This window comes from Erpetoichthys calabaricus, chromosome 4, assembly GCF_900747795.2.
Source record: "Erpetoichthys calabaricus chromosome 4, fErpCal1.3, whole genome shotgun sequence".
NCBI classification, from domain to species: Eukaryota; Metazoa; Chordata; class Cladistia; order Polypteriformes; family Polypteridae; genus Erpetoichthys; species Erpetoichthys calabaricus.
In genome coordinates, this window is record NC_041397.2 from 273,154,234 (window position 1) to 273,175,241 (window position 21,008).

Sequence of the window (21,008 nt, forward strand, 5' to 3'; positions counted from 1 at the left end):
TAAAAAAATATAATTTCTTCACTAAAAAGAATTGGTTGTCTGAAGTTCTCTTCTCTTTCGTTTTGGCCTGTTACATTGCTTTTTAGTAATACTTTTTTAGTTTATCAGATATCTATCAAAAAGAGTTTGTTAGCCAGATTCACATCAGTGTAGTTTATTTTTATGTTGAACTTTTTACTGGGTACAGGTTTAGAGCCTATGCAAAATTTACAAAATATATTCATTACTCTGTGGTCATGTGGATGTGGTCATTTGTTTAAAAAAAAAAGTTTTTGTTCACTGCATACCTGTCCATGTTTATATTTGTCTGTTTGTTGCTAGTCTTGGAGGACCTGCAAGCAAGAATTTCATTTTACTATGTACATATAACAATAGGTTTGAACTGTTTGTTTTTTTATTTTTATTTTGGCCAGCTGTTAGTATAACATTTGTAACAATTAGTCTTACAAATTAGTATCATATGAATTAATATACCCCACTTCTCAATAAATTGGACTCTTTCTGTTCAATGTGGTTTTAGAATGTTTATTTTGTTTTGTTTCTTTTTTTCTTTTTTCTTAGTGTAGCATAATGATTGTAATTCTGATTTTTTTTTCTTCTTCTTCTTAACAGATTCCATCGGGTTTATTTATTCCTAGCATGGCTGTTGGAGCCATTGCTGGACGTATTGTGGGTATAGCAGTAGAGCAAATGGCCTACCACCACCATGACTGGATTATATTTAGAAACTGGTGCCGTCCTGGAGCTGACTGTGTTACTCCTGGATTGTATGCAATGGTGGGAGCTGCAGCTTGCTTAGGTACATTTTGATATGAATTTGTTTTGCCAACCAATATATATACAGTACAGTAATCCCTCCTCGATCGCGGGGGTTGCGTTCCAGAACCCCCCGCGAAAGGTGAAAATCCGCGAAGTAGAAACCATATGTTTATATGGTTATTTTTATATTGTCATGGTTGGGTCACAAATTTGCACAGAAACACAGGAGGTTGTAGAGAGACAGGAACTTTATTCAAGCACTGCAAACAAACATTTATCTCTTTTTCAAAAGTTTAAACGTGCTCCATGACAAGACAGAGATGACAGTTCTGTATCACAATTAAAAGAATGCAAACATATCTTCCTCTTCAAAGGAGTGCGCATCAGGAGCAGAGAATGTCAGAGAGAGAGAGAGAGAGAGAGAGAAAAGCAAACAATCAAAAACCAATAGGTGCCGTTAGAGCAGTTTTATACACAATTTACATAACATTTCTATTATTATTAAAGTTATTAAGCAGTTCGCATATGTTTGCAATCTGAGATTTTTCTTCTTTTTTTGCATATAACAAAGACATATGCTTTACATTTGCCATTCCAACAGATTGCACATCACAAACATTAACACTGCTATCTTTTTTTCGTGTCTGCCGTTTCTATAGGAGGGTGACAATGAGTTAAATTCCAATGGATGTTTTTCAAATGTTGACAAGCAATAAGCAAAAGGTATCACTGAAAACCACAGACAACAAAAACAGCAAAAAAATAAGTAAATAAAAAATAAAAACAGTACAAGGAAAGTTCGAAGAAAGTGATTTTTTTACAATGTTTCTGTTTGGGGATCGTTGTGCAAATGTGCACAACTGAGCTGCGACCACAAAAGCATCTGTTGAATGTACTTCGTAGTAACACGATTTCTATAGACTCATGTCATATGGGGAAACTGTCGGGACCATAAAAATACTTTGTTGCAATACTCTCTCACCTCGGTCTCTCTCCTCTCTCTGCGCCGCTGCAAAGCCCCGCCCGCCAAGCGTTCTGAAAAGTCTGAGTGAGTCGCCATTGCCGGCAGTTCTCTCGCGGCCCGGCTGTCACACGGCTGCGGACCGGGGGTTGGGGTGTGAACAGCCCCCGTGCTCACAATATATTTGAGGAGTTTTGTTTAATACATAATACATGCTCTGATTGGGTAGCTTCTCAGCAATCTGCCAATAGCGTCCCTTGTATGAAATCAACTGAGTAAACCAACTGAGGAAGCATGTACCAGAAATTAAAAGACCCATTGTCCACTGAAACCCATGAACCAGCGAAAAATCTGTGATATATATTTAAATATGCTTACATATAAAATCTGCGATAGAATGAAGCCGCGAAAGTCGAAGCACGATATAGCGAGGGATTACTGTACTGTGCAAAAGTTTTAGGCAGGTGTGAAAAATGCTGTAAACAAAGAATGCTTTCAAAAATGGAAGTATTAATCATTTATTTTCATCAATCAACAAAATGCAGTGAATGAACAAAAGAGAAATCTAAATCAAATCAATATTTGGTGTGACCATCCTTTGCCTTCAAAACAGCATCAATTCTTCTAGGTACACTTGCACAGTTTTTGAAGGAACTCGGCTGGTAGGTTGTTCCAAACATCTTGGAGAACTAACCACAGATCTTCTGTGGATGTAGGCTTCCTCACGTCCTTCTGTCTCTTCATGTAATCCCAGACACACTCGATGATGTTGAGATCAGGACTCTGTGGGGGCCATACCATCACTTCCAGGACTTCTTGTTCTTCTTTACGCTGAAGATAGTTCTTAATGACTTTGGCTGTATGTTTGGGGTCGTTGTCCTGCTGCAGAATAAATTTGGGACCAATCATACGCCTCCCTGATGGTACTGCATGATAGATAAGTATCTGCCTGTATTTCTCAGTATTGAGAACACCATTAATCCTGACCAAATCTCCAACTCCATTTGCAGAAATGCAGCCCCAAACGTTCAAGGAACCTCCACCATGCTTCACTGTTGCCTGCAGACACTCATTATTGTACCGCTCTCCAGCCCTTCGATGAACAAACTGCCTTCTGCTACAGCCAAATATTTAAAATTTTGACTCATCAGTCCAGAGCATCTGCTGCCATTTTTTCTGCACCCCAGTTCTATGTTTTCGTGCATACTTGAGTCGCTTGGCCTTGTTTCCACATCGGAAGTATGGCTTTTTGGCTGCAACTCTTCCATGAAGACCACTTCTGGCCAGACTTCTCCGGACAGTAGATGGGTGTACCTGGGTCCCACTGGTTTCTGCCAGTTCTGAGCTGATGGCACTGCTGGACATCTTCCGATTTCGAAGGGTAATAAGCTTGATGTGTCTTTCATCTGCTGCACTAAGTTTGCTTGGCCGACCACTGCGTCTACGATCCTCAATGTTGCCCGTTTCTTTGTGCTTCTTCAAAAGAGCTTGAACATCACATCTTGAAACCCCAGTCTGCTTTGAAATCTTTGTCTGGGAGAGACCTTGCTAATGCAGTATAACTACCTTGTGTCTTGTTGCTGTGCTCAATCTTGCCATGACATGAAACTCTTCCACAACCTCACCTTGGTAGCAGAGTTTGGCTGTTCCTCACCCAGTTTTAAGCCTCCTACACAGCTGTTTCTGTTTCAGTTAATGACTGTGTTTCAGCCTACGTGTGACATTGATGATCATTAGCACCTGTTTGGTATAATTGGTTGATCATACACCTGACTATAATCCTACAAAATCCCTGTCTTTGTGCAAGTGTACCTATAAGAATTGATGTTGGTTTGAAGGCAAAAGGTAGTAACACCAAATATTGATTTGATTTAGATTTTTCTTTTGTTCGCTCACTTTGCATTTTGTAAATTGATAACAATAAACAATCATTATTTATATTTCTGAAAACATTGTTTGTTTACAGCATTTTTTCCACACCTGCCTAAAACTTTTGCACAGTACTGTATATATATATATAAAATATTATAATAAAAAAATCTTGGGTCAAGACGTGATTTTCTCAGAGACACTTTAACGTCCTGTGAAACAAGGAAGAGTGACAAAAGGACAGCTGCTGTACAGGCTTTTAAATGATAGGCGCGCAGTGCGACATGCAGATCACGCAGCACAGCACAAGTAGCTGCTGGCTTAAAGTACAGCTGCTGTACAGGCTTTTAAATGATTGAATTATAGAAATGCTGTCTGAGTCCCCAATATCTGTTCTGGATAGAAATAGGTGGGAGGTGAAGAAAATTGGACAGATTTCGTTCAGCAAAGTTTCTGATTTGGAGATAATGGAAAAATTCTGTTGATGGGAGATTAAATTTGGAATGTAATTGTTCATAGACATTATGTATATACACATATCTAAATGATTTAATCCCATTCGTTTTCCAAACATTAAAAACTGTATAAGATCAAGAGGGTGGAAAAAGGTGGTTATCATGTAGAGGTGCCACAGATAACGTAAAATACTTCCTACATTGGTTCCATATTCTGAGTGAATGAAGGACAATTGAGTTTTTTGTATATTGATGATACCTTGGCTTTACAGGTGTACAAAGTAAGTAATATAATGATGCACTGCAGTGTCACCTTTTTTTTTTTGGATTTTATTAAAATCATAACATTCCATACAAATAAGTCACGTTTTACAAAACTAGGTTCAAAACAAATCAACTCCTACCCATAAGAGAGGGAGAGAGAGCTAAGCCAGCAGAGTTAAGCTCTAAACTAGTAAAAGTAATAAATAGATAAATTAATAAATGTGTCACCTTTCTAAGATGGAACAAGTCAGCAACCAGTTCTGCCTGTTGTTAAATATTGTCTAGGACAGAGGTAGGCAACGTCAGTCCTGGGAGCCGCAGTGGTTGCAGGTTTTTGTTCCAACCCAGTTTCTTAATGAGCAATCAATTATTGCTGATGAAACACTCATCAGCAATAATTGATTGCTCATTAAGAAACTGGGTTGGAACAAAAACCTGCAACCACTGCGGCTCTGCAGGACTGACGTTGCCTACCCCTGGTCTAGGAGAATCCCTGCTTTGTGTGAAACAGTCCACTCAAGAATTATTGACACTCTTTATAAAATGACCAAGATTATTTTATTAAATAGACAATGCACATAATTAGTCACATATTCTGTTCAAATATTTGAGGGAAGTATTTATTTCCACTCTGACAATAGTTATCACTACTATAAAAGATGTTTTCTAAATAATAGTAATAATAGTATTATTTTCCAAATACAGTGGAACCTTGGTTCACGAACGTCTCAGTACACGTACAAATCGGTTTACGACCAAAAAGTTCGCCAAACTTTTGCCTCGGTTCACGACCACACACTCGGTATACAAACAAGCCAGTTTCACTTTCGGTTTATACATGTTCAGTCTCTCCCTGTGCATTTCCTGTGCAGCGAGCAAGAGAGCACACACGCACACACACACAGGCAGCGCGAGAGAGAGAGACGTGCACACACAGGCAGCGCGAGAGAGAGACGCGCACACACACAGGCAGCGTGAGAGAGAGACAGACACACACACAGGCAGCGCGAGAGAAAGGGGGCTGGACGCATAAGGTAGGAAGGCAGTTAAAGAATGCACTGGGCTTGATTTTGTTTTCACTTCTGTTTACAGCGATCGGTTCGTAGTGTGCATTTTTGAAATGTTACTTTTCTTGGTGGTTTATTAAATTACAGATTTTTTTAAATGTTCATTTTTTTCCCTGTGCTTAAAACTCATTAAAAAAATGTGTTTTTAGCCAGCGGTTGGTAGCGCTATAGCGCGAACTATTGCAGTGTTAGTTTTCTCTGTTGTTCAAGGTTTTCTCAGTGTTATTCAATGTTTTACATTTAGTTTACTATTACGCTGCGCATTCAATGATTTAATTAACTATATTTGTGCTTAAAAACTTAAAAAAAAAAAAAATATTTACATACAGTTCGTATGGTCTGGAACGGATTAATTGTATTTCCATACAATCCTATGTGGAAAATTGCTTCGGTTCACGACCAAATCAGTTTACGATGCCTGTGTGTTTGTGTGTCTCTCTCTCTCGTGCTGCCTGTGTGTTTGTGTGTCTCTCTCTCTCGTGCTGCTTGTGTGTGTGTGTGTGTCTCTCTCTCTCTCGTGTGTGTGTGTGTCGCGCTCTCTCTCTCTTGCTCGCTGCACAGGAAATGCACAGGGAGAGACTGAACACGTACAAACCGAAAGGAAACTGGCTTGTTCGTATACCGAGTGTGTGGTCGTGAAAAGATGCAAAAGTTTGGCGAACTTTTTGGTCGTAAACCGATTTGTACGTGTACCGAGACGTTCATGAACCGAGGCTCCACTGTACTTGAAAATCCACACAAAATGGTTCTGGGAGCTCAATCAGTATTTTGCAGTGACCACCTCAGTCTTCAAATCATTTTGAAAATCTGTGGTCTGACAAGCCTAATACTACCAGGGATCTTGAAATGTTCGGCATTGAGGAGTGGTTCAAGAGTCCTGTAAAAGTGTACTTTAGCCTTATTACACTTTATTTGTAGAACCACATGCTACAAAATAAATTTTTCTAAACCTGCCATTCTTCCTTTAAATTACCACTACAAGCAATCTAATCTACTTCTGTTCGTCCCAGTAACAATCTATATATATAATTCACTAAGCTGACAGGGCAAGCAAGACAACCATGGGGTACGCAAGACATAGCCACGCCCACAAAAATCACAGAGACCCGCCCACCAACTCTAAGACCATGGGATATGATGACAACTCACAGAGCCACGCCCGCCAACTCTAAGAGCATGGGACGAGAATGCCTGCCCGCCCGCATGCCTGCCTGACTGTTACCAGCATTCACCGCAATGTACTGGAGTGTAAAACCATTGCAGCTTTTAACTCACAAACTGCAACAACTCCCCAAACACCGCCACCCTTATTTGGTGGAGCGATTTGTCTGGTTAATTCCAGAAAACGAACAAGACTCCCTACTGCTAAATAGTTACGCAACCCCGGAGCGGTCGGCGTCCAACTTCTTGGAGGGACAAGTGGCTTTCAGCAACGTGAGATTGAGCATTTACAGGTCTGTGATGCCCTTGGATGTCCAGTACTGCACGCGCGCTACACTGAATGAATCAGTGTGTGTCTACCCGGTGCCGACAGGCGTGGGTAAGCCATTGAACCCCATTCGTGATGGAGACCGGGGCTTGCAATTGTTCCCCACGAACGAGGAATTCCCAGTAAGTGCGGGTCATACGCTCGCACTGATTACGTCCCTGCCCTTTGTACACACACCCCCCTCGCTACTACCATGGTCGGGTGACTTGGTGGATTATATATAGTAAAAGCAGCCGGAACCGCAAAGAACAATGGATGGAGGGGGCGGAATGGGCATCCTTCCCCTCTCCCCCCATTCCGCCGTCCAGCCCCGTCCCTCACTCACTAAGGATATACATGGCACCAATAATGCTGCAGTTTGCATGCCATATTATATTTTGAACAGGAATCCCTTTCTGTCTAGATTTTAGTTTGTGTAGATTTCTTAATGTCTTTTCAGTTTCTTTTGCAGTACACAGACAGACTGGCATGATAACTGAGGACATTAAATTACTTGAAATTGGACTGTGACTTTGTCCTCTGTGACTGATTTTTCAGTCAATCCCTTCCTTTTCACTGTTGAAATATACTGTATAAAATGTACAAATGAAATATACTGTATAAAATGTACAAATTTCTCTTTTAAGATTAAAACTTTTTTTTTCCCCCTCTCATAGGTGGAGTAACACGAATGACCGTATCTCTTGTGGTGATAATGTTTGAATTAACTGGAGGCTTGGAGTACATTGTGCCACTTATGGCTGCTGCTGTCACAAGCAAGTGGGTTGCAGATGCCTTTGGAAAAGAAGGCATCTATGAATCACACATTAAGCTTAATGGTTACCCATTCCTTGATGTGAAAGATGAGTTTACACACAGAACTCTTGCCACAGATGTGATGCGTCCACGGCGTAATGAACCTCCACTAGCCATTTTAACACAAGACAGTACAACAGTGGAAGATGTGGAAGCCCTCATCAAAGACACCGACTATAATGGCTTTCCTGTTGTGGTCTCTAGGGAGTCAGAGAGACTCATTGGTTTTGTTCAGAGGAGAGATCTAATATTAGCTATAAGTAAGCACTTTCAATCTGTTTACAATGTACTACGCTATAGAATAAATTTAACTTTACTTTCTAAATGACCTCTAGATTCATTTTCTTCTATCCTCTGAACTTTGATATCCTATATGGCCAATTTTTTTGTTGAGTTACAAATGTGTGCAGCCCTATAGTGCTTATTGAATAAGCTTGATTTAGAATGTTGTAGTTAGCCCTATCTTAGCAATATAGAAAACATAATGCTGCAGTGTAAATGTCTATCTCATCAAACCCCATTCATCTCTGTTGTTGATGGGCCATGGAACAGGCAGTAGGTATTTTTCCTCTATGTGTTTATACATACTTATAAATGTATTAATAGTTGCAATTCTATTGACTTACAGGCGATCAACCAACTGGACTTGTAATTGTTTTCATGATTCTTGGAGCTTGTTATAGTAAGATAAAAATTTCCATGTTCATTTGTTTTATTGGGTTTCCCTCCTGAGTTGTGATGTCCTATTACTGTCCAACATTATATCTTTACATTTTAGCTATTGATGATTCGGTTTGGAAAAGTGTCCTCTGTAAAAGGGTGTTTTCCCATTTGTGTTGACTTGTTTACTTGCAGGATCAGGATTTGTGAACCATGGTGTAAAATGTGACAGAAGTAGTTTTAGAAAACTTGCACATTTTCCCTTTATTCAAAAATGCTGCCAGTTCTGTGAACTGTGATGATTTTCGTATTTTCAGAATATTATGTCTCATGTAGCTTGAATTTAAATTTCATCACACAGAACTGCCTAATCAGTTTTGTTTCCTTGTAGTTCTTTTAGGCTGAAAGTTTAAAAGATACAAAAATACAGTATACACTGTAAAGGTTATATTTAGTTACTTAAATATATTTGACCAATCATTGTTTTCAAAATTTGTGTTAATTTTACATTATACTTATATATAAGTCTCTCTTTGAACTCCCTTTCCCAAGGTTTCTTCCATTTTTTCCCTACAAGGTTTTTTTTTGGGGACTTATTCCTTGTCTTCATAGAGAGTCAAGGCTGGGGGGCTGTCAAGAGGCAGGGCCTGTTAAAGCCCATTGCGGCACTTCTTGTGTGATTTTGTGCTATACAAAAATAAATTGTATTGTATATACTAAACACTGTTTGAACAGTTTATTATCTTTTTAAAGTTTAAACTTTTTTATGTTTTGTTAAGCACATTTTGTATCCCTGATATTAAATAATACTAAGTTTCGGGAAGAACAGTTGACAGTCAAGTAATTATAGTTTTGTTTTTTATCTTTAGAAAATGCCAGACAGAAACAGGAGGGTGTAGTGAGCAACTCTGTGGTTTATTTCATTGAAGATGTGCCACAGTTACCAGCCAGTAGTCCCCAACCTCTCAAGCTTCGCCGAATTCTTAATCTCAGTCCCTTCACTGTTACAGATCATACTCCAATGGAAACGGTGGTGGACATTTTTAGAAAGCTGGGACTACGACAGTGCCTTGTCACTCGCAGCGGGTATTTTTTTTTCTTTTCATTCTATACATTTTTATATATTAATTGTCTTTGTACAAATGATTTTCTAACTACGTCATTTGTTTTTTTTTATTTGCAAACATTCACAGACAAGATTTTATAATAAGTTACTATTATATGGTACATAAAATAATGGAAAGTAATTATATTGTGTATCCCAGTTAAGCTATATGTGCATTGATTTATCATTTTCCGAAAATTCCAAAGTATATATTAAATGCACATGAAGTAACAATATAGTGCACAAAAGATATTGTCCAGTTACATATTGAGCATATTTAGTTGACCTAAGTAGTCAAAGACCAGCAGTTCAGAGGGGACAATTATAAAAAAAAAAAATTCACCCCTGCTCGCTTTTGCATTTGTCGATTTGGAAATAATGCATATAAATTTTTACAGTACTCTTGATAACTTTAAGAAATAAAAAAAAAAAACAATTTACACTTCCCCATTTCTGGGGCTGTGTATATATCTTTTGTCTAGGTTTATTCACTCTCAGTAAGGTTAGTGCTTTAATACTTACTCTCAATATCTTCTTGTTCTTTCGGCTGCTCCCATTAGGGTTTGCCACAGCGGATCATCTTCTTCCATATCTTTCTGTCCTCTGCATCTTGTTCTGTTACACCCATCACCTGCATGTCCTCTCTTACCACATCCATAAACCTTCGCTTAGGCCTTCCTCTTTTCCTCTTCCCTGGCAGCTCTATCCTTAGCATCCTTCTCCCAATATACCCAGCATGTCTCCGCTGCACATGTCCAAACCAACGCAATCTCGCCTCTCTGACTTTGTCGCCCAACCGTCCAACTTGAGCTGACCCTCTAATGTACTCATTTCTAATCCTGTCCATCCTCGTCACACCCAGTGCAAATCTTAGCATCTTTAACTCTGCCACCTCCAGCTCTTTCTCCTGCTTTCTGGTCAGTGCCACCATCTCCAACCCATATAACATAGCTGGTCTCACTACCGTTTTGTAGACCGTCCCTTTCACTCTTGCTGATACCTGTCTGTCACAAATTACTCCTGACACTCTTCTCCACCCATTCCATCCTGCCTGCACTCTCTTTTTCACCTCTCTTCCACAATCCTCGTTACTCTGTACTGTTGATCCCAAGTATTTAAGCTCATCCAACTTCTCCAGCTCTACTCACTGCATCCCTCACAATTCCACTAACCTCCCTCTGATTTACACACATGTATTCTGTCTTGTTCCTACTGACCTTCATTCCTCTCCTCTCTAGAGCATATCTCCACCTCTCCAGGGTCCCCTCAACCTGATCCCTACTATCTCTACAGATCACAATGTCATCAGCAAACATCATCGTCCACGAGGACTCCTGTCTTATCTTGTCTGTCAACCTGTCCATCACCATTGCAAATAAGAAAGGGCTCAGAGCCGATCCCTGATGTAATCCCACCTCCACCTTGAATGCATCCGTCACTCCTACCGCAGACCTCACCACTGTCACACTTCCCTCGTACATATCCTGTACAACTCTTACATACTTCTCTGCCACTCCCGACTTCCTCATACAATACCACAGCTCCTCTCGAGGCACCCTATCATATGCTTTTTCCAGGTCCACAAAGAAGCAATGCAACTCCTTCTGGCCTTCTCTAAACTTCTCCATCAACATCCTCAGAGCAAACATTGCATCTGTGGTGCTCTTTCTTGGCATGAAACCATGCTGCTGCTCACTAATTATCACCTCACTTCTTAACCTAGCTTCCACTACTCTCTCCCATAGCTTCATGCTGTGGCTCATCAATTTTATTCCCCTTTAGTTACTGCAGTCCTGCACATCCCCCTTATTCTTAAATATCGGAACCAGTACACTTCTTCTCCACTCCTCAGGCATCTTCTCACTTTCCAAGATTCCATTAAACAATCTGGTTAAAAACTCCACTGCCACCTCTCCTAAACACCTCCATGCTTCCATAGGTATGTCATCTGGACCAACAGCCTTTCCATTTTTCATCTTCTTCATAGCTGTTCTTACTTCTTCCTTGCTAATCCGTTACACTTCCTGATTCACTATCTCCACATCATCCAACCTCTTCTCTCTCTCTCGTTCTCTTCATTCATCAGCCTCTCAAAGTACTCTGTCCATCTGCTCAACACACTCCCCTCGCTTGTGAGTACATTTCCATCTTTATCCTTTATCACTCTAACCTGCTGCACATCTTTCCCAGCTTGGTCCCTCTGTCTAGCTAATCGGTACAAGTCCTTTTATCCCTCCTTAGTGTCCAACCTCTCATACAACTCATCATACTCCTTTTCTTTAGCCTTTGCCACCTCTCTCTTCACCTTGCGCCTTATCTCCTTGTACTCTTGTCAACTTTCTGCATCTCTCTGACTATCCCACTTCTTCTTTGCCATCCTCTTCCTCTGTATACTCTCCTGTATTTCCTTATTCCACCATCAGGTTTCCTTTTCCTCCTTCCTCTTTCCATATGTCACACCAAGCACCCTTCTTGCTGTCACCCTTACTACATCTGCTGTAGTTTCTCAGCTGTCTGGTAACTCTTCACTGCCACCCAGTGCCTGTTTCACCTCTTCCCTAAACTCAACCTTGCAGTCTTCCTTTTTCAACTTCCACCATTTGATCCTTGGCTTTGCCCTCACTCTCTTCCTCTTCTTGATCTCCAACGTCATCCTACAGACCACCATCCTTTGCTGCTTAACTACACTTTCCCCTGCCACCACTTTGCAGTCTTCAATCTCCTTCAGATCAACTCTTCTGCATAGGATGTAATCTACCTGTGTGCATCTTCCTCCACTCTTGTATGTAACCCTATGTTCCTCCCTCTTCTTAAAATATGTACTCACCACAGCCATGTCCATCCTTTTGGCAAAATCCACTATCCTCTGACCTTCTTCATTCCTCTCCTTGACACCATACCTACCCATCACCTCCTCATCTCCACTGTTCCCTTCACCAACATGCCCATTGAAATCCGCTCCAATCACCACTTTATGTCCCTTGGGTACACTGTTCATCACTTCATCCAACTCACTCCAGAAATCTTCTTTCTCACCCATTGCACACCCAACTTGCGATGCATATGCACTAACAACATGCATCATCACACCTCCAATTTCCAGCTTCATAATCATTTCTCTGCCTGACACTCTTTTCACCTCCAAAACACTTTTGACATACTGTTCCTTCAGAATAACTCCTACCCCATTTCTTCTCCCATCCACACCATGATGGAACAATTTGAATCCACCTCAGATCCATCTGGACTTCCCCTTCCATTTAGTCTCTTGCACGCACAATTCTTCTCTCCATCATATCTGCTAACTCTCTCCCCTTACCAGTCATACTGCCAACATTCAAAGTTCCTACCCTCAGTTCCACTCTCTTTACTTTCCTCCTCTCCTCCTGCCTCCAGACACGTCTCCCCCCCTCTTCTTCTCCTCCTTCTTCGGCCAACAGTAGCCCAATTTCCGCCAGCACCCTGTTGGGGTTTTCACTTTTTGTGAGTCTTAACTCTACATGTAAAGATTCCAAATGCTTATATTATGTTTTCCGTAACAGTTTGAAATGTCAGTCTCTCTGGTGAGTCAAGGAAATAACTAAAAAGTACTGTGTACCACTTGCAATATCACTGGTTAAACTTTTAGATTCATTATTTTTTTAGTATAAAGCCATTAAGAGTTTTTCTGACCTGTATCTCACACCTCGCCACCCTCAGTTTCACTCTCCTTCTTTCCAACACACAGCACAAGAGGTTCTGTCACTGCAGGGCAGAGATACCAGCTTTCATAAAAGTAATTACCACAGGTTATAAAATACATAAACTTAACATATTGGCTTTGTCTTCTGTAATAATTTGATGAAAAGTCTTAATTGTCTTTTTGTTAAATTGGTTTGGCTGTTGGGATTTGATGATTGTTGTTTTCCTTAGGCTGTTTGTTTTTATTAATGATTTGTTTGTATGAAATTCACCAAATCAAATTTGACATTGTTAATGGCAATAAAATAATTGCCTATGTATTTATATGGCGCTTCTCAGATTTGTCCTGTAGAAAATTGTCATTTTTCTTAGACTTAATGGTAGTATGCACAACATACCATTAAAGAGAGGTTTTCATGTGCTGTGATTATTTGTTATAAACATTTCAAATTTTCTAGACTTTCACATTTTCATCCATGCCCTAAAGTCCATTTGCTTGACAGTATTGCATGAAGGCACCACATACAAAAAATTGTCAGATAATTGACTACCCTATATTTGATACACTCAAAAGCAATTCCTTGATAGTAATGCAGTAGCGCTATGTACTGTATGTTCCTTCAAAGGTGGGTTTGCATGCCTTTGTGTGTGTGTGTGTGTGTGTGTGTGTGGAGAGCATTGTAAAATGACCAACAGCTTTGATTCTCAGTAAGTTCTATGATACCTTTGGACAAGACCATATCAAATTGTTTAAAGCTTAAGGTATTTCCATATTTAAAGATTATACTGTATATTTTCAGACTTCTGAATTATGTGTTATGTCAATAATACATTTTATGAAAAATTAATAGTATGACTAGTGCTGGGCAGTATACCGGTTCATACCGAAAACCGTTTTTTATTTTTTTTATGATATGGATTTTTCTTATACCGCAACACCGGTTTAAATTGCCTAAACGACATTTGGAATGTGGCGCAGCAGGAAACTGTTCAAGTGGGGACCTTTTTCACTGCTACACCGCTAAACACAGATTTGTTGTGCAGGGGCTCTTTTTCACTGCTACACCACTAAATAGGTAGTAGTACTGTAGTGTAGGTATTGCGCAGTGAAAATGGACAGAGAACATTCTGAAACTGAAGCTGTAGCTGACGATAAAGTTGAACATGATGACACGGAAGAACTTTTGCCGAAAAAAAGGAGTCCGTTGCCTGGAGATACTTTGGTTTTAAAAGGTCGGATGTGGACCATTATGTTCAAATGTATAAGTACTGGTTCTATACTACTAGATAATATTGCAAGCCAAGTTGTACTTGTTTTATTTGTTTTCAATACAGTGTAATGTACCTGGGTACTGTGTAATAGTGTGACGACATGTTGATTTTATTCTCGACATTTCCACTTTAATCTCGACGCTTATGACGAGAATAAAGTCGACATGTTGACTTTATTCTCGACATTTCTACTTTATTCTTGCCGTTTATGTCAAGATTAAAGTCGACATGTTGACTTTATTCTCGTAATTTGTCATTAAAGTAGAACATCGTAAACTAAACTTCATCATAAAATGAATATTTAATTAACAAGATTTTCTCAAACCCCGTCATAAGTTATATAGCACATTAAATGCTTTGTGTTAAGTGTTCCCTGAGCTTCTTAAACTGACTTCCTCTTGCACTAAGAGGAGGCGCCGGCAGCGATCGCCACACAGAATACATTCACTTCATGATATTCCTGCTCTCTGAACATTTAGAATGCTAAGATAAATACTTGATATAATTTTCATGATGAAATGCATTAAAGGATTTATTAATCATGTCGGGACACGGCGGCATGGAGGTTGCAGTGCTGCCTCACAGCAAGGGTGTCTCGGATGTACCCTGCCTTGCATTTGCATGTTTTTCTGGTGGGTTTACTCGGCATGCTTCAGTTTCCTTTCAAAGTCATGTAGGATGTGGGGTTTTGTTATGCTATATTGACCCTGCTAGTGTATGTTTTGCTCGTATTCACCCTGCGATGTACTGGCGACTCGTTCAGGGATGGGCGCAACCCTGAATGGATGGCATAATTAAACATGTATAACGAAGATATTTTTAAAGTTCTGAACACTCCGTGGGCTAAGTTTATAACTAGTTTTAATTTCACAAAGACGTTTATCGTGTGATGATTGGTTATGTGGAGATAGGAACTGGGATTTTGGTGCGTCAGATAGAGACAGCACGTGTGCAATAAAGAAAGCCCGCTCAGAAGAACATGCATTGAATTCTGTGTTCGTGTCTCTGACCACCAGATCACAAACCCAACATTTACACAATATTTAAGTTAAACCTGTGCAATACCCATTCATACATCCAGTTTTTTGGAGCCTCGTCACACCTGCCATAAAGTTCTCTACACTGAACATACATCTGGGGACACCTTACTGCGAGGGAGCAGCACTACCGCTTCACTACCGTGCATGTTTAATACCTGCTTTAATGCATTTCATCATGAAAATGATATCAAGTATTTATCTTAGCATTCTAAATTTTCAGAAAGCAGGAATATAATGAAGTGAATGGATTCTGTGCGGTGATCGCTGTCTCATCTTAGTGCGGAGGAAGTCAGTTTAAGAAGCGTAGTGATTAACAACTGGGTCGGGGAACACAACACAAAGCATTTAATGTGCTGCATTAATTTATGACGGGGTTTGACATAATCTAGTAAATTAAACATTGATTTTAGGAAGAAGTTTAGTTTACGACATTCTACTTTAATTATGAAGTAACCTATGAGAATAATGTGGAAATGTCGACGTTAATCTCGACATAAACGGCGAGAATAAAGTGGAAATGTCGACTTTATTCTCGACATATAATTTGTTTTTTTCTTCCCTGTATCCGTATTTTTTTTTTCTTCATCATGGCCCTAATATGATTCCGTAGGGCTATACCACAAATAGCATTATAAATGCAAGTTGCAGTTTTATTATTTATGCATATAGCTTAGCTTGAAGCAAGGTCCATATTAATGCAGTTTGCCTAAATGATGGTTTAGTTGGTAAAGATGTCATCACCAAGTTGCACTTGTTTTCTTTTATTTTAATTTGATGAATACTGTGTAATGCACCTGGGCTTGAAGTAATAGTGCAACTATCAGCAATAATACTATTATTTATTTTATTGTTATTATTTATTAGTTTAAAAATTATGCAGTTTAATGATGGTAAAGTTGTTTAAAAAGTCACTTTAACATGTCAGTGGACAGAGATTGTTAACATTAACAGAAAGTGTAGTTGGTTTACAAAAAATATTTACTATTTATTCCTTTTCTAAGACATGTTCTGTGCAATACAACATTTGACAAGCACTTCTGGATATTTTACTAAGTCTAAATGCCTCTTTGGATGGTTGAAAATATGTTGTCAAAATTATAGTTTAAGTTTTTGCAAAATTTATTCAATAAAAAGGTTCTATATTTTGACTGCAACTGTCATGCAATGTGATTCCTTCTCTTCATTAGTGCCACCCCCTTGAAAACTATCACTTTATGGGGCTATGCAAACCTGTATTAATACTTGTGTGCACATTAAAATGTTTTTTTGTACAATGTACAATGCTCTTGACAGTGGAATAGGTTATTCTTAGCCAGTAATTGCAGTGGAAAATGTGGTTAACATCCACTCATGCATGGGGAAAAAAAATACCGTTGAATACCGTGAAATCGGGATAATTTAGAAAAATACCGTGATACAGAATTTTGGTCATACCGCCCACCCCTAAGTATGACAATTGTAGTTTATTGAATAACTTAACCTGCATCACTTAATCAGACAATTTTGGTAACTTTCCTTATGACCCTGAACTGGATATGAGAGTTAAAGGAATACTCAACGTAAAAATTCTATATTTTTTAAATGTTTCTTACCCAATGTGTTTTGTAGCAATGATCAAGAAAAAATTTGAATCTCATGACTTAGTTGTGAAAAAGCGATCTATGTTGACTAATGCTTGACAATAGAGAACAATATCAAAGCGCCCCAAAAAAAAAAAACTTGTGTTACTCATAATGCATAATCCACATGTCAGGTATCCAGTTGTAAGCTAGCAGTATGCATGCATTTTTTGCTCAAATATTGCTAAATGCTTCTGGAAAAATCAGTGAAGGGTATAAACAGGACATTCATTGAATTGTAGATCCACCTACTCCTTATTCATTGGCCAAGATTACGGTCTTCAATTAATTGTGTTTTTTCTGCTTAAATTACATTTTTTGTGTATGCCTTTTGTTGATTGTTCTGGATCATGTAGTAGGTAACATAAAAAATAATTATTTTTCCCCTTTAATGAATCAATCATAACTAATGGTTATTAAGTGGAAACTCATGCTGTGGGCACAGTGATTTTAAACTGCAATATAGACTTATGCTTTTAAGTTCTTAAGTCATCAAACACTTTTTCCCAATAAAGCGACTTTTGTTTTTTGTTATAATGTTGGTTTAAAATGACATCAAAACAGGTTGTGACTATGCCTTTTAAAAATGATGGTACTAGGTTTCTGCTTGTGTATCTGGGAATGACTAGACAACAGTCACAACTTCTTATTACATATATATATTAATTTTTTTCTTTTCCTTTTTAGGCGCCTTTTGGGTATCATAACTAAAAAGGATGTTCTCAGACATATGGCCCAGATGGCAAATCAAGACCCTGAATCTATCATGTTCAATTAACACTAATAGTACAACCAGGGAGTTCTTAACTTCTTAGCAGGATATATGATCCTTGCTAATGTGAGTAGCCATGCTAAGCTGTGAAAGTAAAGTGTTTGGCTATGACAAGGACTGGACAGCTGACATAAACTTGGAACATTTGAAAGGAGGTGTTCGTGATTGTCTTATGCCATGCCAGGCTGTGTACATTATAAGCATGATTTGCCAAGAAAGTTTGAATTTTATTTTAGACTTGTCTTGGAAAATTAGATCCGTTCCTAACCTCTGACCTGTACAAGTTCTAGCTTTTGATGGGGAGTCTGTTTTGCCCAGACTCTAATCAAGATGGAAGCTCTTCATTCATTGTTCCTAAAATGCTATTGCAAAGACCAACAGAAAATATACTTATGGTACCTTAGTATTTCTATTGCACTTTTATTAATATCAGCCTTTTCCTTCTTCACTTCTATACTGTACATCCATCAGAACCATGAAGAAGGAAGTAATCATCATTCATCATCCTTGCAAACCAGTATGGCTGCGTCTCTTTTGGCAATGCTCAGGCTTTTGGCTTGTGTTCCTCTAAACCTCATGTTATAATTGTAATATGAAATGTTCCTTATAAAACATATCCTTCCTTATCAGATATTTGTTTCCATCCTAAATGTCAAACCGCATCTGAAGTCTTTTGTTTTGTATGTTTATTTTTTTGGATAAGAGCAAAAGGAGGCATAATACTCTGATGTATTCCAGTAATCAATTTTAGAAAACTTCATTCTCTTTGTGCCATTATCACTGATTGATCTGTTAAAATTCCATTTGCTTTTACTCAAGTGGTTTTCTGATAGTTATGCTGTATGTAAACTGTGCAGAGTTTAGTAGCAACACATACTCCCCACACGTGGTCTTTTCTGCAAAGACTTCCAATCATGAATTGCACTATGCAATTACCTTAGCTTTTAACAGCTGCAATTTTTTTTTCTTTTCTGTAACATAAATGTATCTGAAGTCTCCCATTCCCTTTGTATTGAAATTTAAGAATCCACAAAAATACTGTACATTCCAATATCAAAACTTTAAACAGTGACATTGTTTTTCAGAAACAAATAAATATGTCATAAGCAAATATGGGAAACCATACATATCTCAAAATCTATTATGTAATAGCTTATTGGAAAAATTATCATACATTTAGTTAACAATTATTTAAAATGATAAATTGGTGGGAGATTTAGTGGACTGTTGGCATCTTAAGGGTTGGTACCCATTTTTTCCTCTTTTTCTGTATTTACTTCTAGATGAATTGGCCAGGCATGGCAAAAAATGAATGAATGAATTTTGTATATAAATACACATAAATACTCTAAAATCTTTGGAGATTCATAACATAAGCACCACTATTCAGCATTTCATGAAACCTAACAAAGGGAGATTATATTTCAGCAAGAACATTTGCAGCACTTCATATTGTAGTAGTAGTGTTCATATCCTTAATATGTGTTAAATATTGTTTATTTATTTTATTCTTGAAGAAAGTTTATTTTAAAATATTAGACATTTTTTACAATTAAAAATCATTGCACATTAATTCATTATGTTAAATTTAACTGTAAATATTATGTAAAATTATTTGAAAAAGTTTTGCACTGAATTTGCATAATTTACAAAGTGAAAAAAATCCTCATTGACGCTCAATATCCTTTCACCAAGTGTTAGTGAATATTTTGTTACGAGTATTTTTTATTGTCAAATGTGTTCACAAACTTGGTAGTAATGGTTGTAAGTGGCAGTATTCAAACTATTTGAATGTGGCTTATAGGACCTTAAAACTCTTTTTAGTACTGCTTTTTATCCAGAATGTCACACTCTTTTATACATTAGTGTGTATAGAAATCTGAAAAAGGAACCAAATAATTTTTCTTTTCGCAAGCATAAGGAACCAACATGACACTGATGTCTGCTTCCAGATATTTTCCCATTAAACAGGAGTTGTTACCTGCAAAGTGATTACATCAAATGTAAGCAAATACATATTTTCATACTTACTCATGTTATTTTTGGCTGCTTTATTAAAGTTTTGAGATTTTTTTTATCCAATGTCAGGCACTGTTTTGCACTAATTAGGATTTTGGTTTGTTCCAGCTTGTGACATATTCATCAATACACAGTGCTTTATTTCTGTTCTCCACAAGTTGCATTGAACACTATTAGTAACACTGTTACAGTGTTTCGTCAGTGAGCCAATGCATGTTTACACACACATTTGGTGACAAATGCACACAATTGTAAGTGTTTAAAAGTAATGCACAAAGAAGTAAATCTTAGGATAAGGAAAATGTATTTGCTTGATGGCAAAGACTATAACTAGTCAGTGACAGTGATGGCATCATGTCCTTGATGAGGCATTATACCATGTTGTACTCCAGCAATCAATTTTGAAAGCCATTTTTATTAACTGAGAGGGTGGTGTGGTGATACAATTGGTATCGCTTCTGCTTGTAACAAGAAGGGCATCCCTGTGTGGAGTTTGCATGCTTTCCCAGTGTCTGCATAGGTTTTCGTATGGGTGCTTAGTTTTCCTCCCACAGTCCACAGGCATGCAGGTTAGGTGGAATGCCATTAAATTGACCTTCGTGTATATGTGTGTGAGTTCACCATGCAATAGGATTGTTCCTTTCTTGCACTCTGTGCTTGCTGGAATAGGCTTCAGCTTCCCTGCAAACCTTCTTGGGAAGGTTTGTAAAAAGAATGACTGAATGATTAACTGATATTAATATTTTGTGTGTGTATATATATATATATATATATATATATATATATATATATATATATATATATATATATATATATATAAAACAAAGCTTGCACAGGTTTCACTTATAGAACAGGAATCTACGCTGCTGAAAAGTTGAGGTTTGTTCCAGGAGCCTTCAGGTAAAAATAGCATTGCTACAAAATAGGAATCCAAACTTTGCCTAGTACTGTGTAGTTCCAGATGGATATAGGAAAGCTGACACAAGAAAACACTCCCCTAGCACAGTGCTTCCCAAACTCGGTCCTGGATACCCACTGTGGCTGCAGGTTTTTGTTCCATCCAGCTTCTGTTGAAAAATGAAAAAGTGAATTGTTATTTCCCAAGGTCTGTGTTTTGGGAACAATATAGTAATTAGAAAAGTATATATATTAAAATGTACCAAGCAGTTATGTGGGAATAA

At 38.2% G+C, this 21,008-nt stretch overlaps 1 protein-coding gene across 1 annotated transcript in view; it reads left to right on the forward strand.

Annotated features, from left to right (window-relative positions):
• Positions 1 to 19,334, forward strand: part of clcn4 (chloride channel, voltage-sensitive 4) — a 40,571-nt gene extending 21,237 nt beyond the window's left edge. The window contains exons 8-11 of the mRNA XM_028800810.2: positions 613 to 799; positions 7,521 to 7,919; positions 9,189 to 9,405; positions 17,724 to 19,334. Coding sequence (XP_028656643.1) covers positions 613 to 799; positions 7,521 to 7,919; positions 9,189 to 9,405; positions 17,724 to 17,814 — 894 coding nt within the window. The 3' untranslated portion in view covers positions 17,815 to 19,334. The remainder of the gene's footprint in view (positions 1 to 612; positions 800 to 7,520; positions 7,920 to 9,188; positions 9,406 to 17,723) is intronic.
• The last annotated feature ends 1,674 nt before the right edge of the window (positions 19,335 to 21,008 follow it).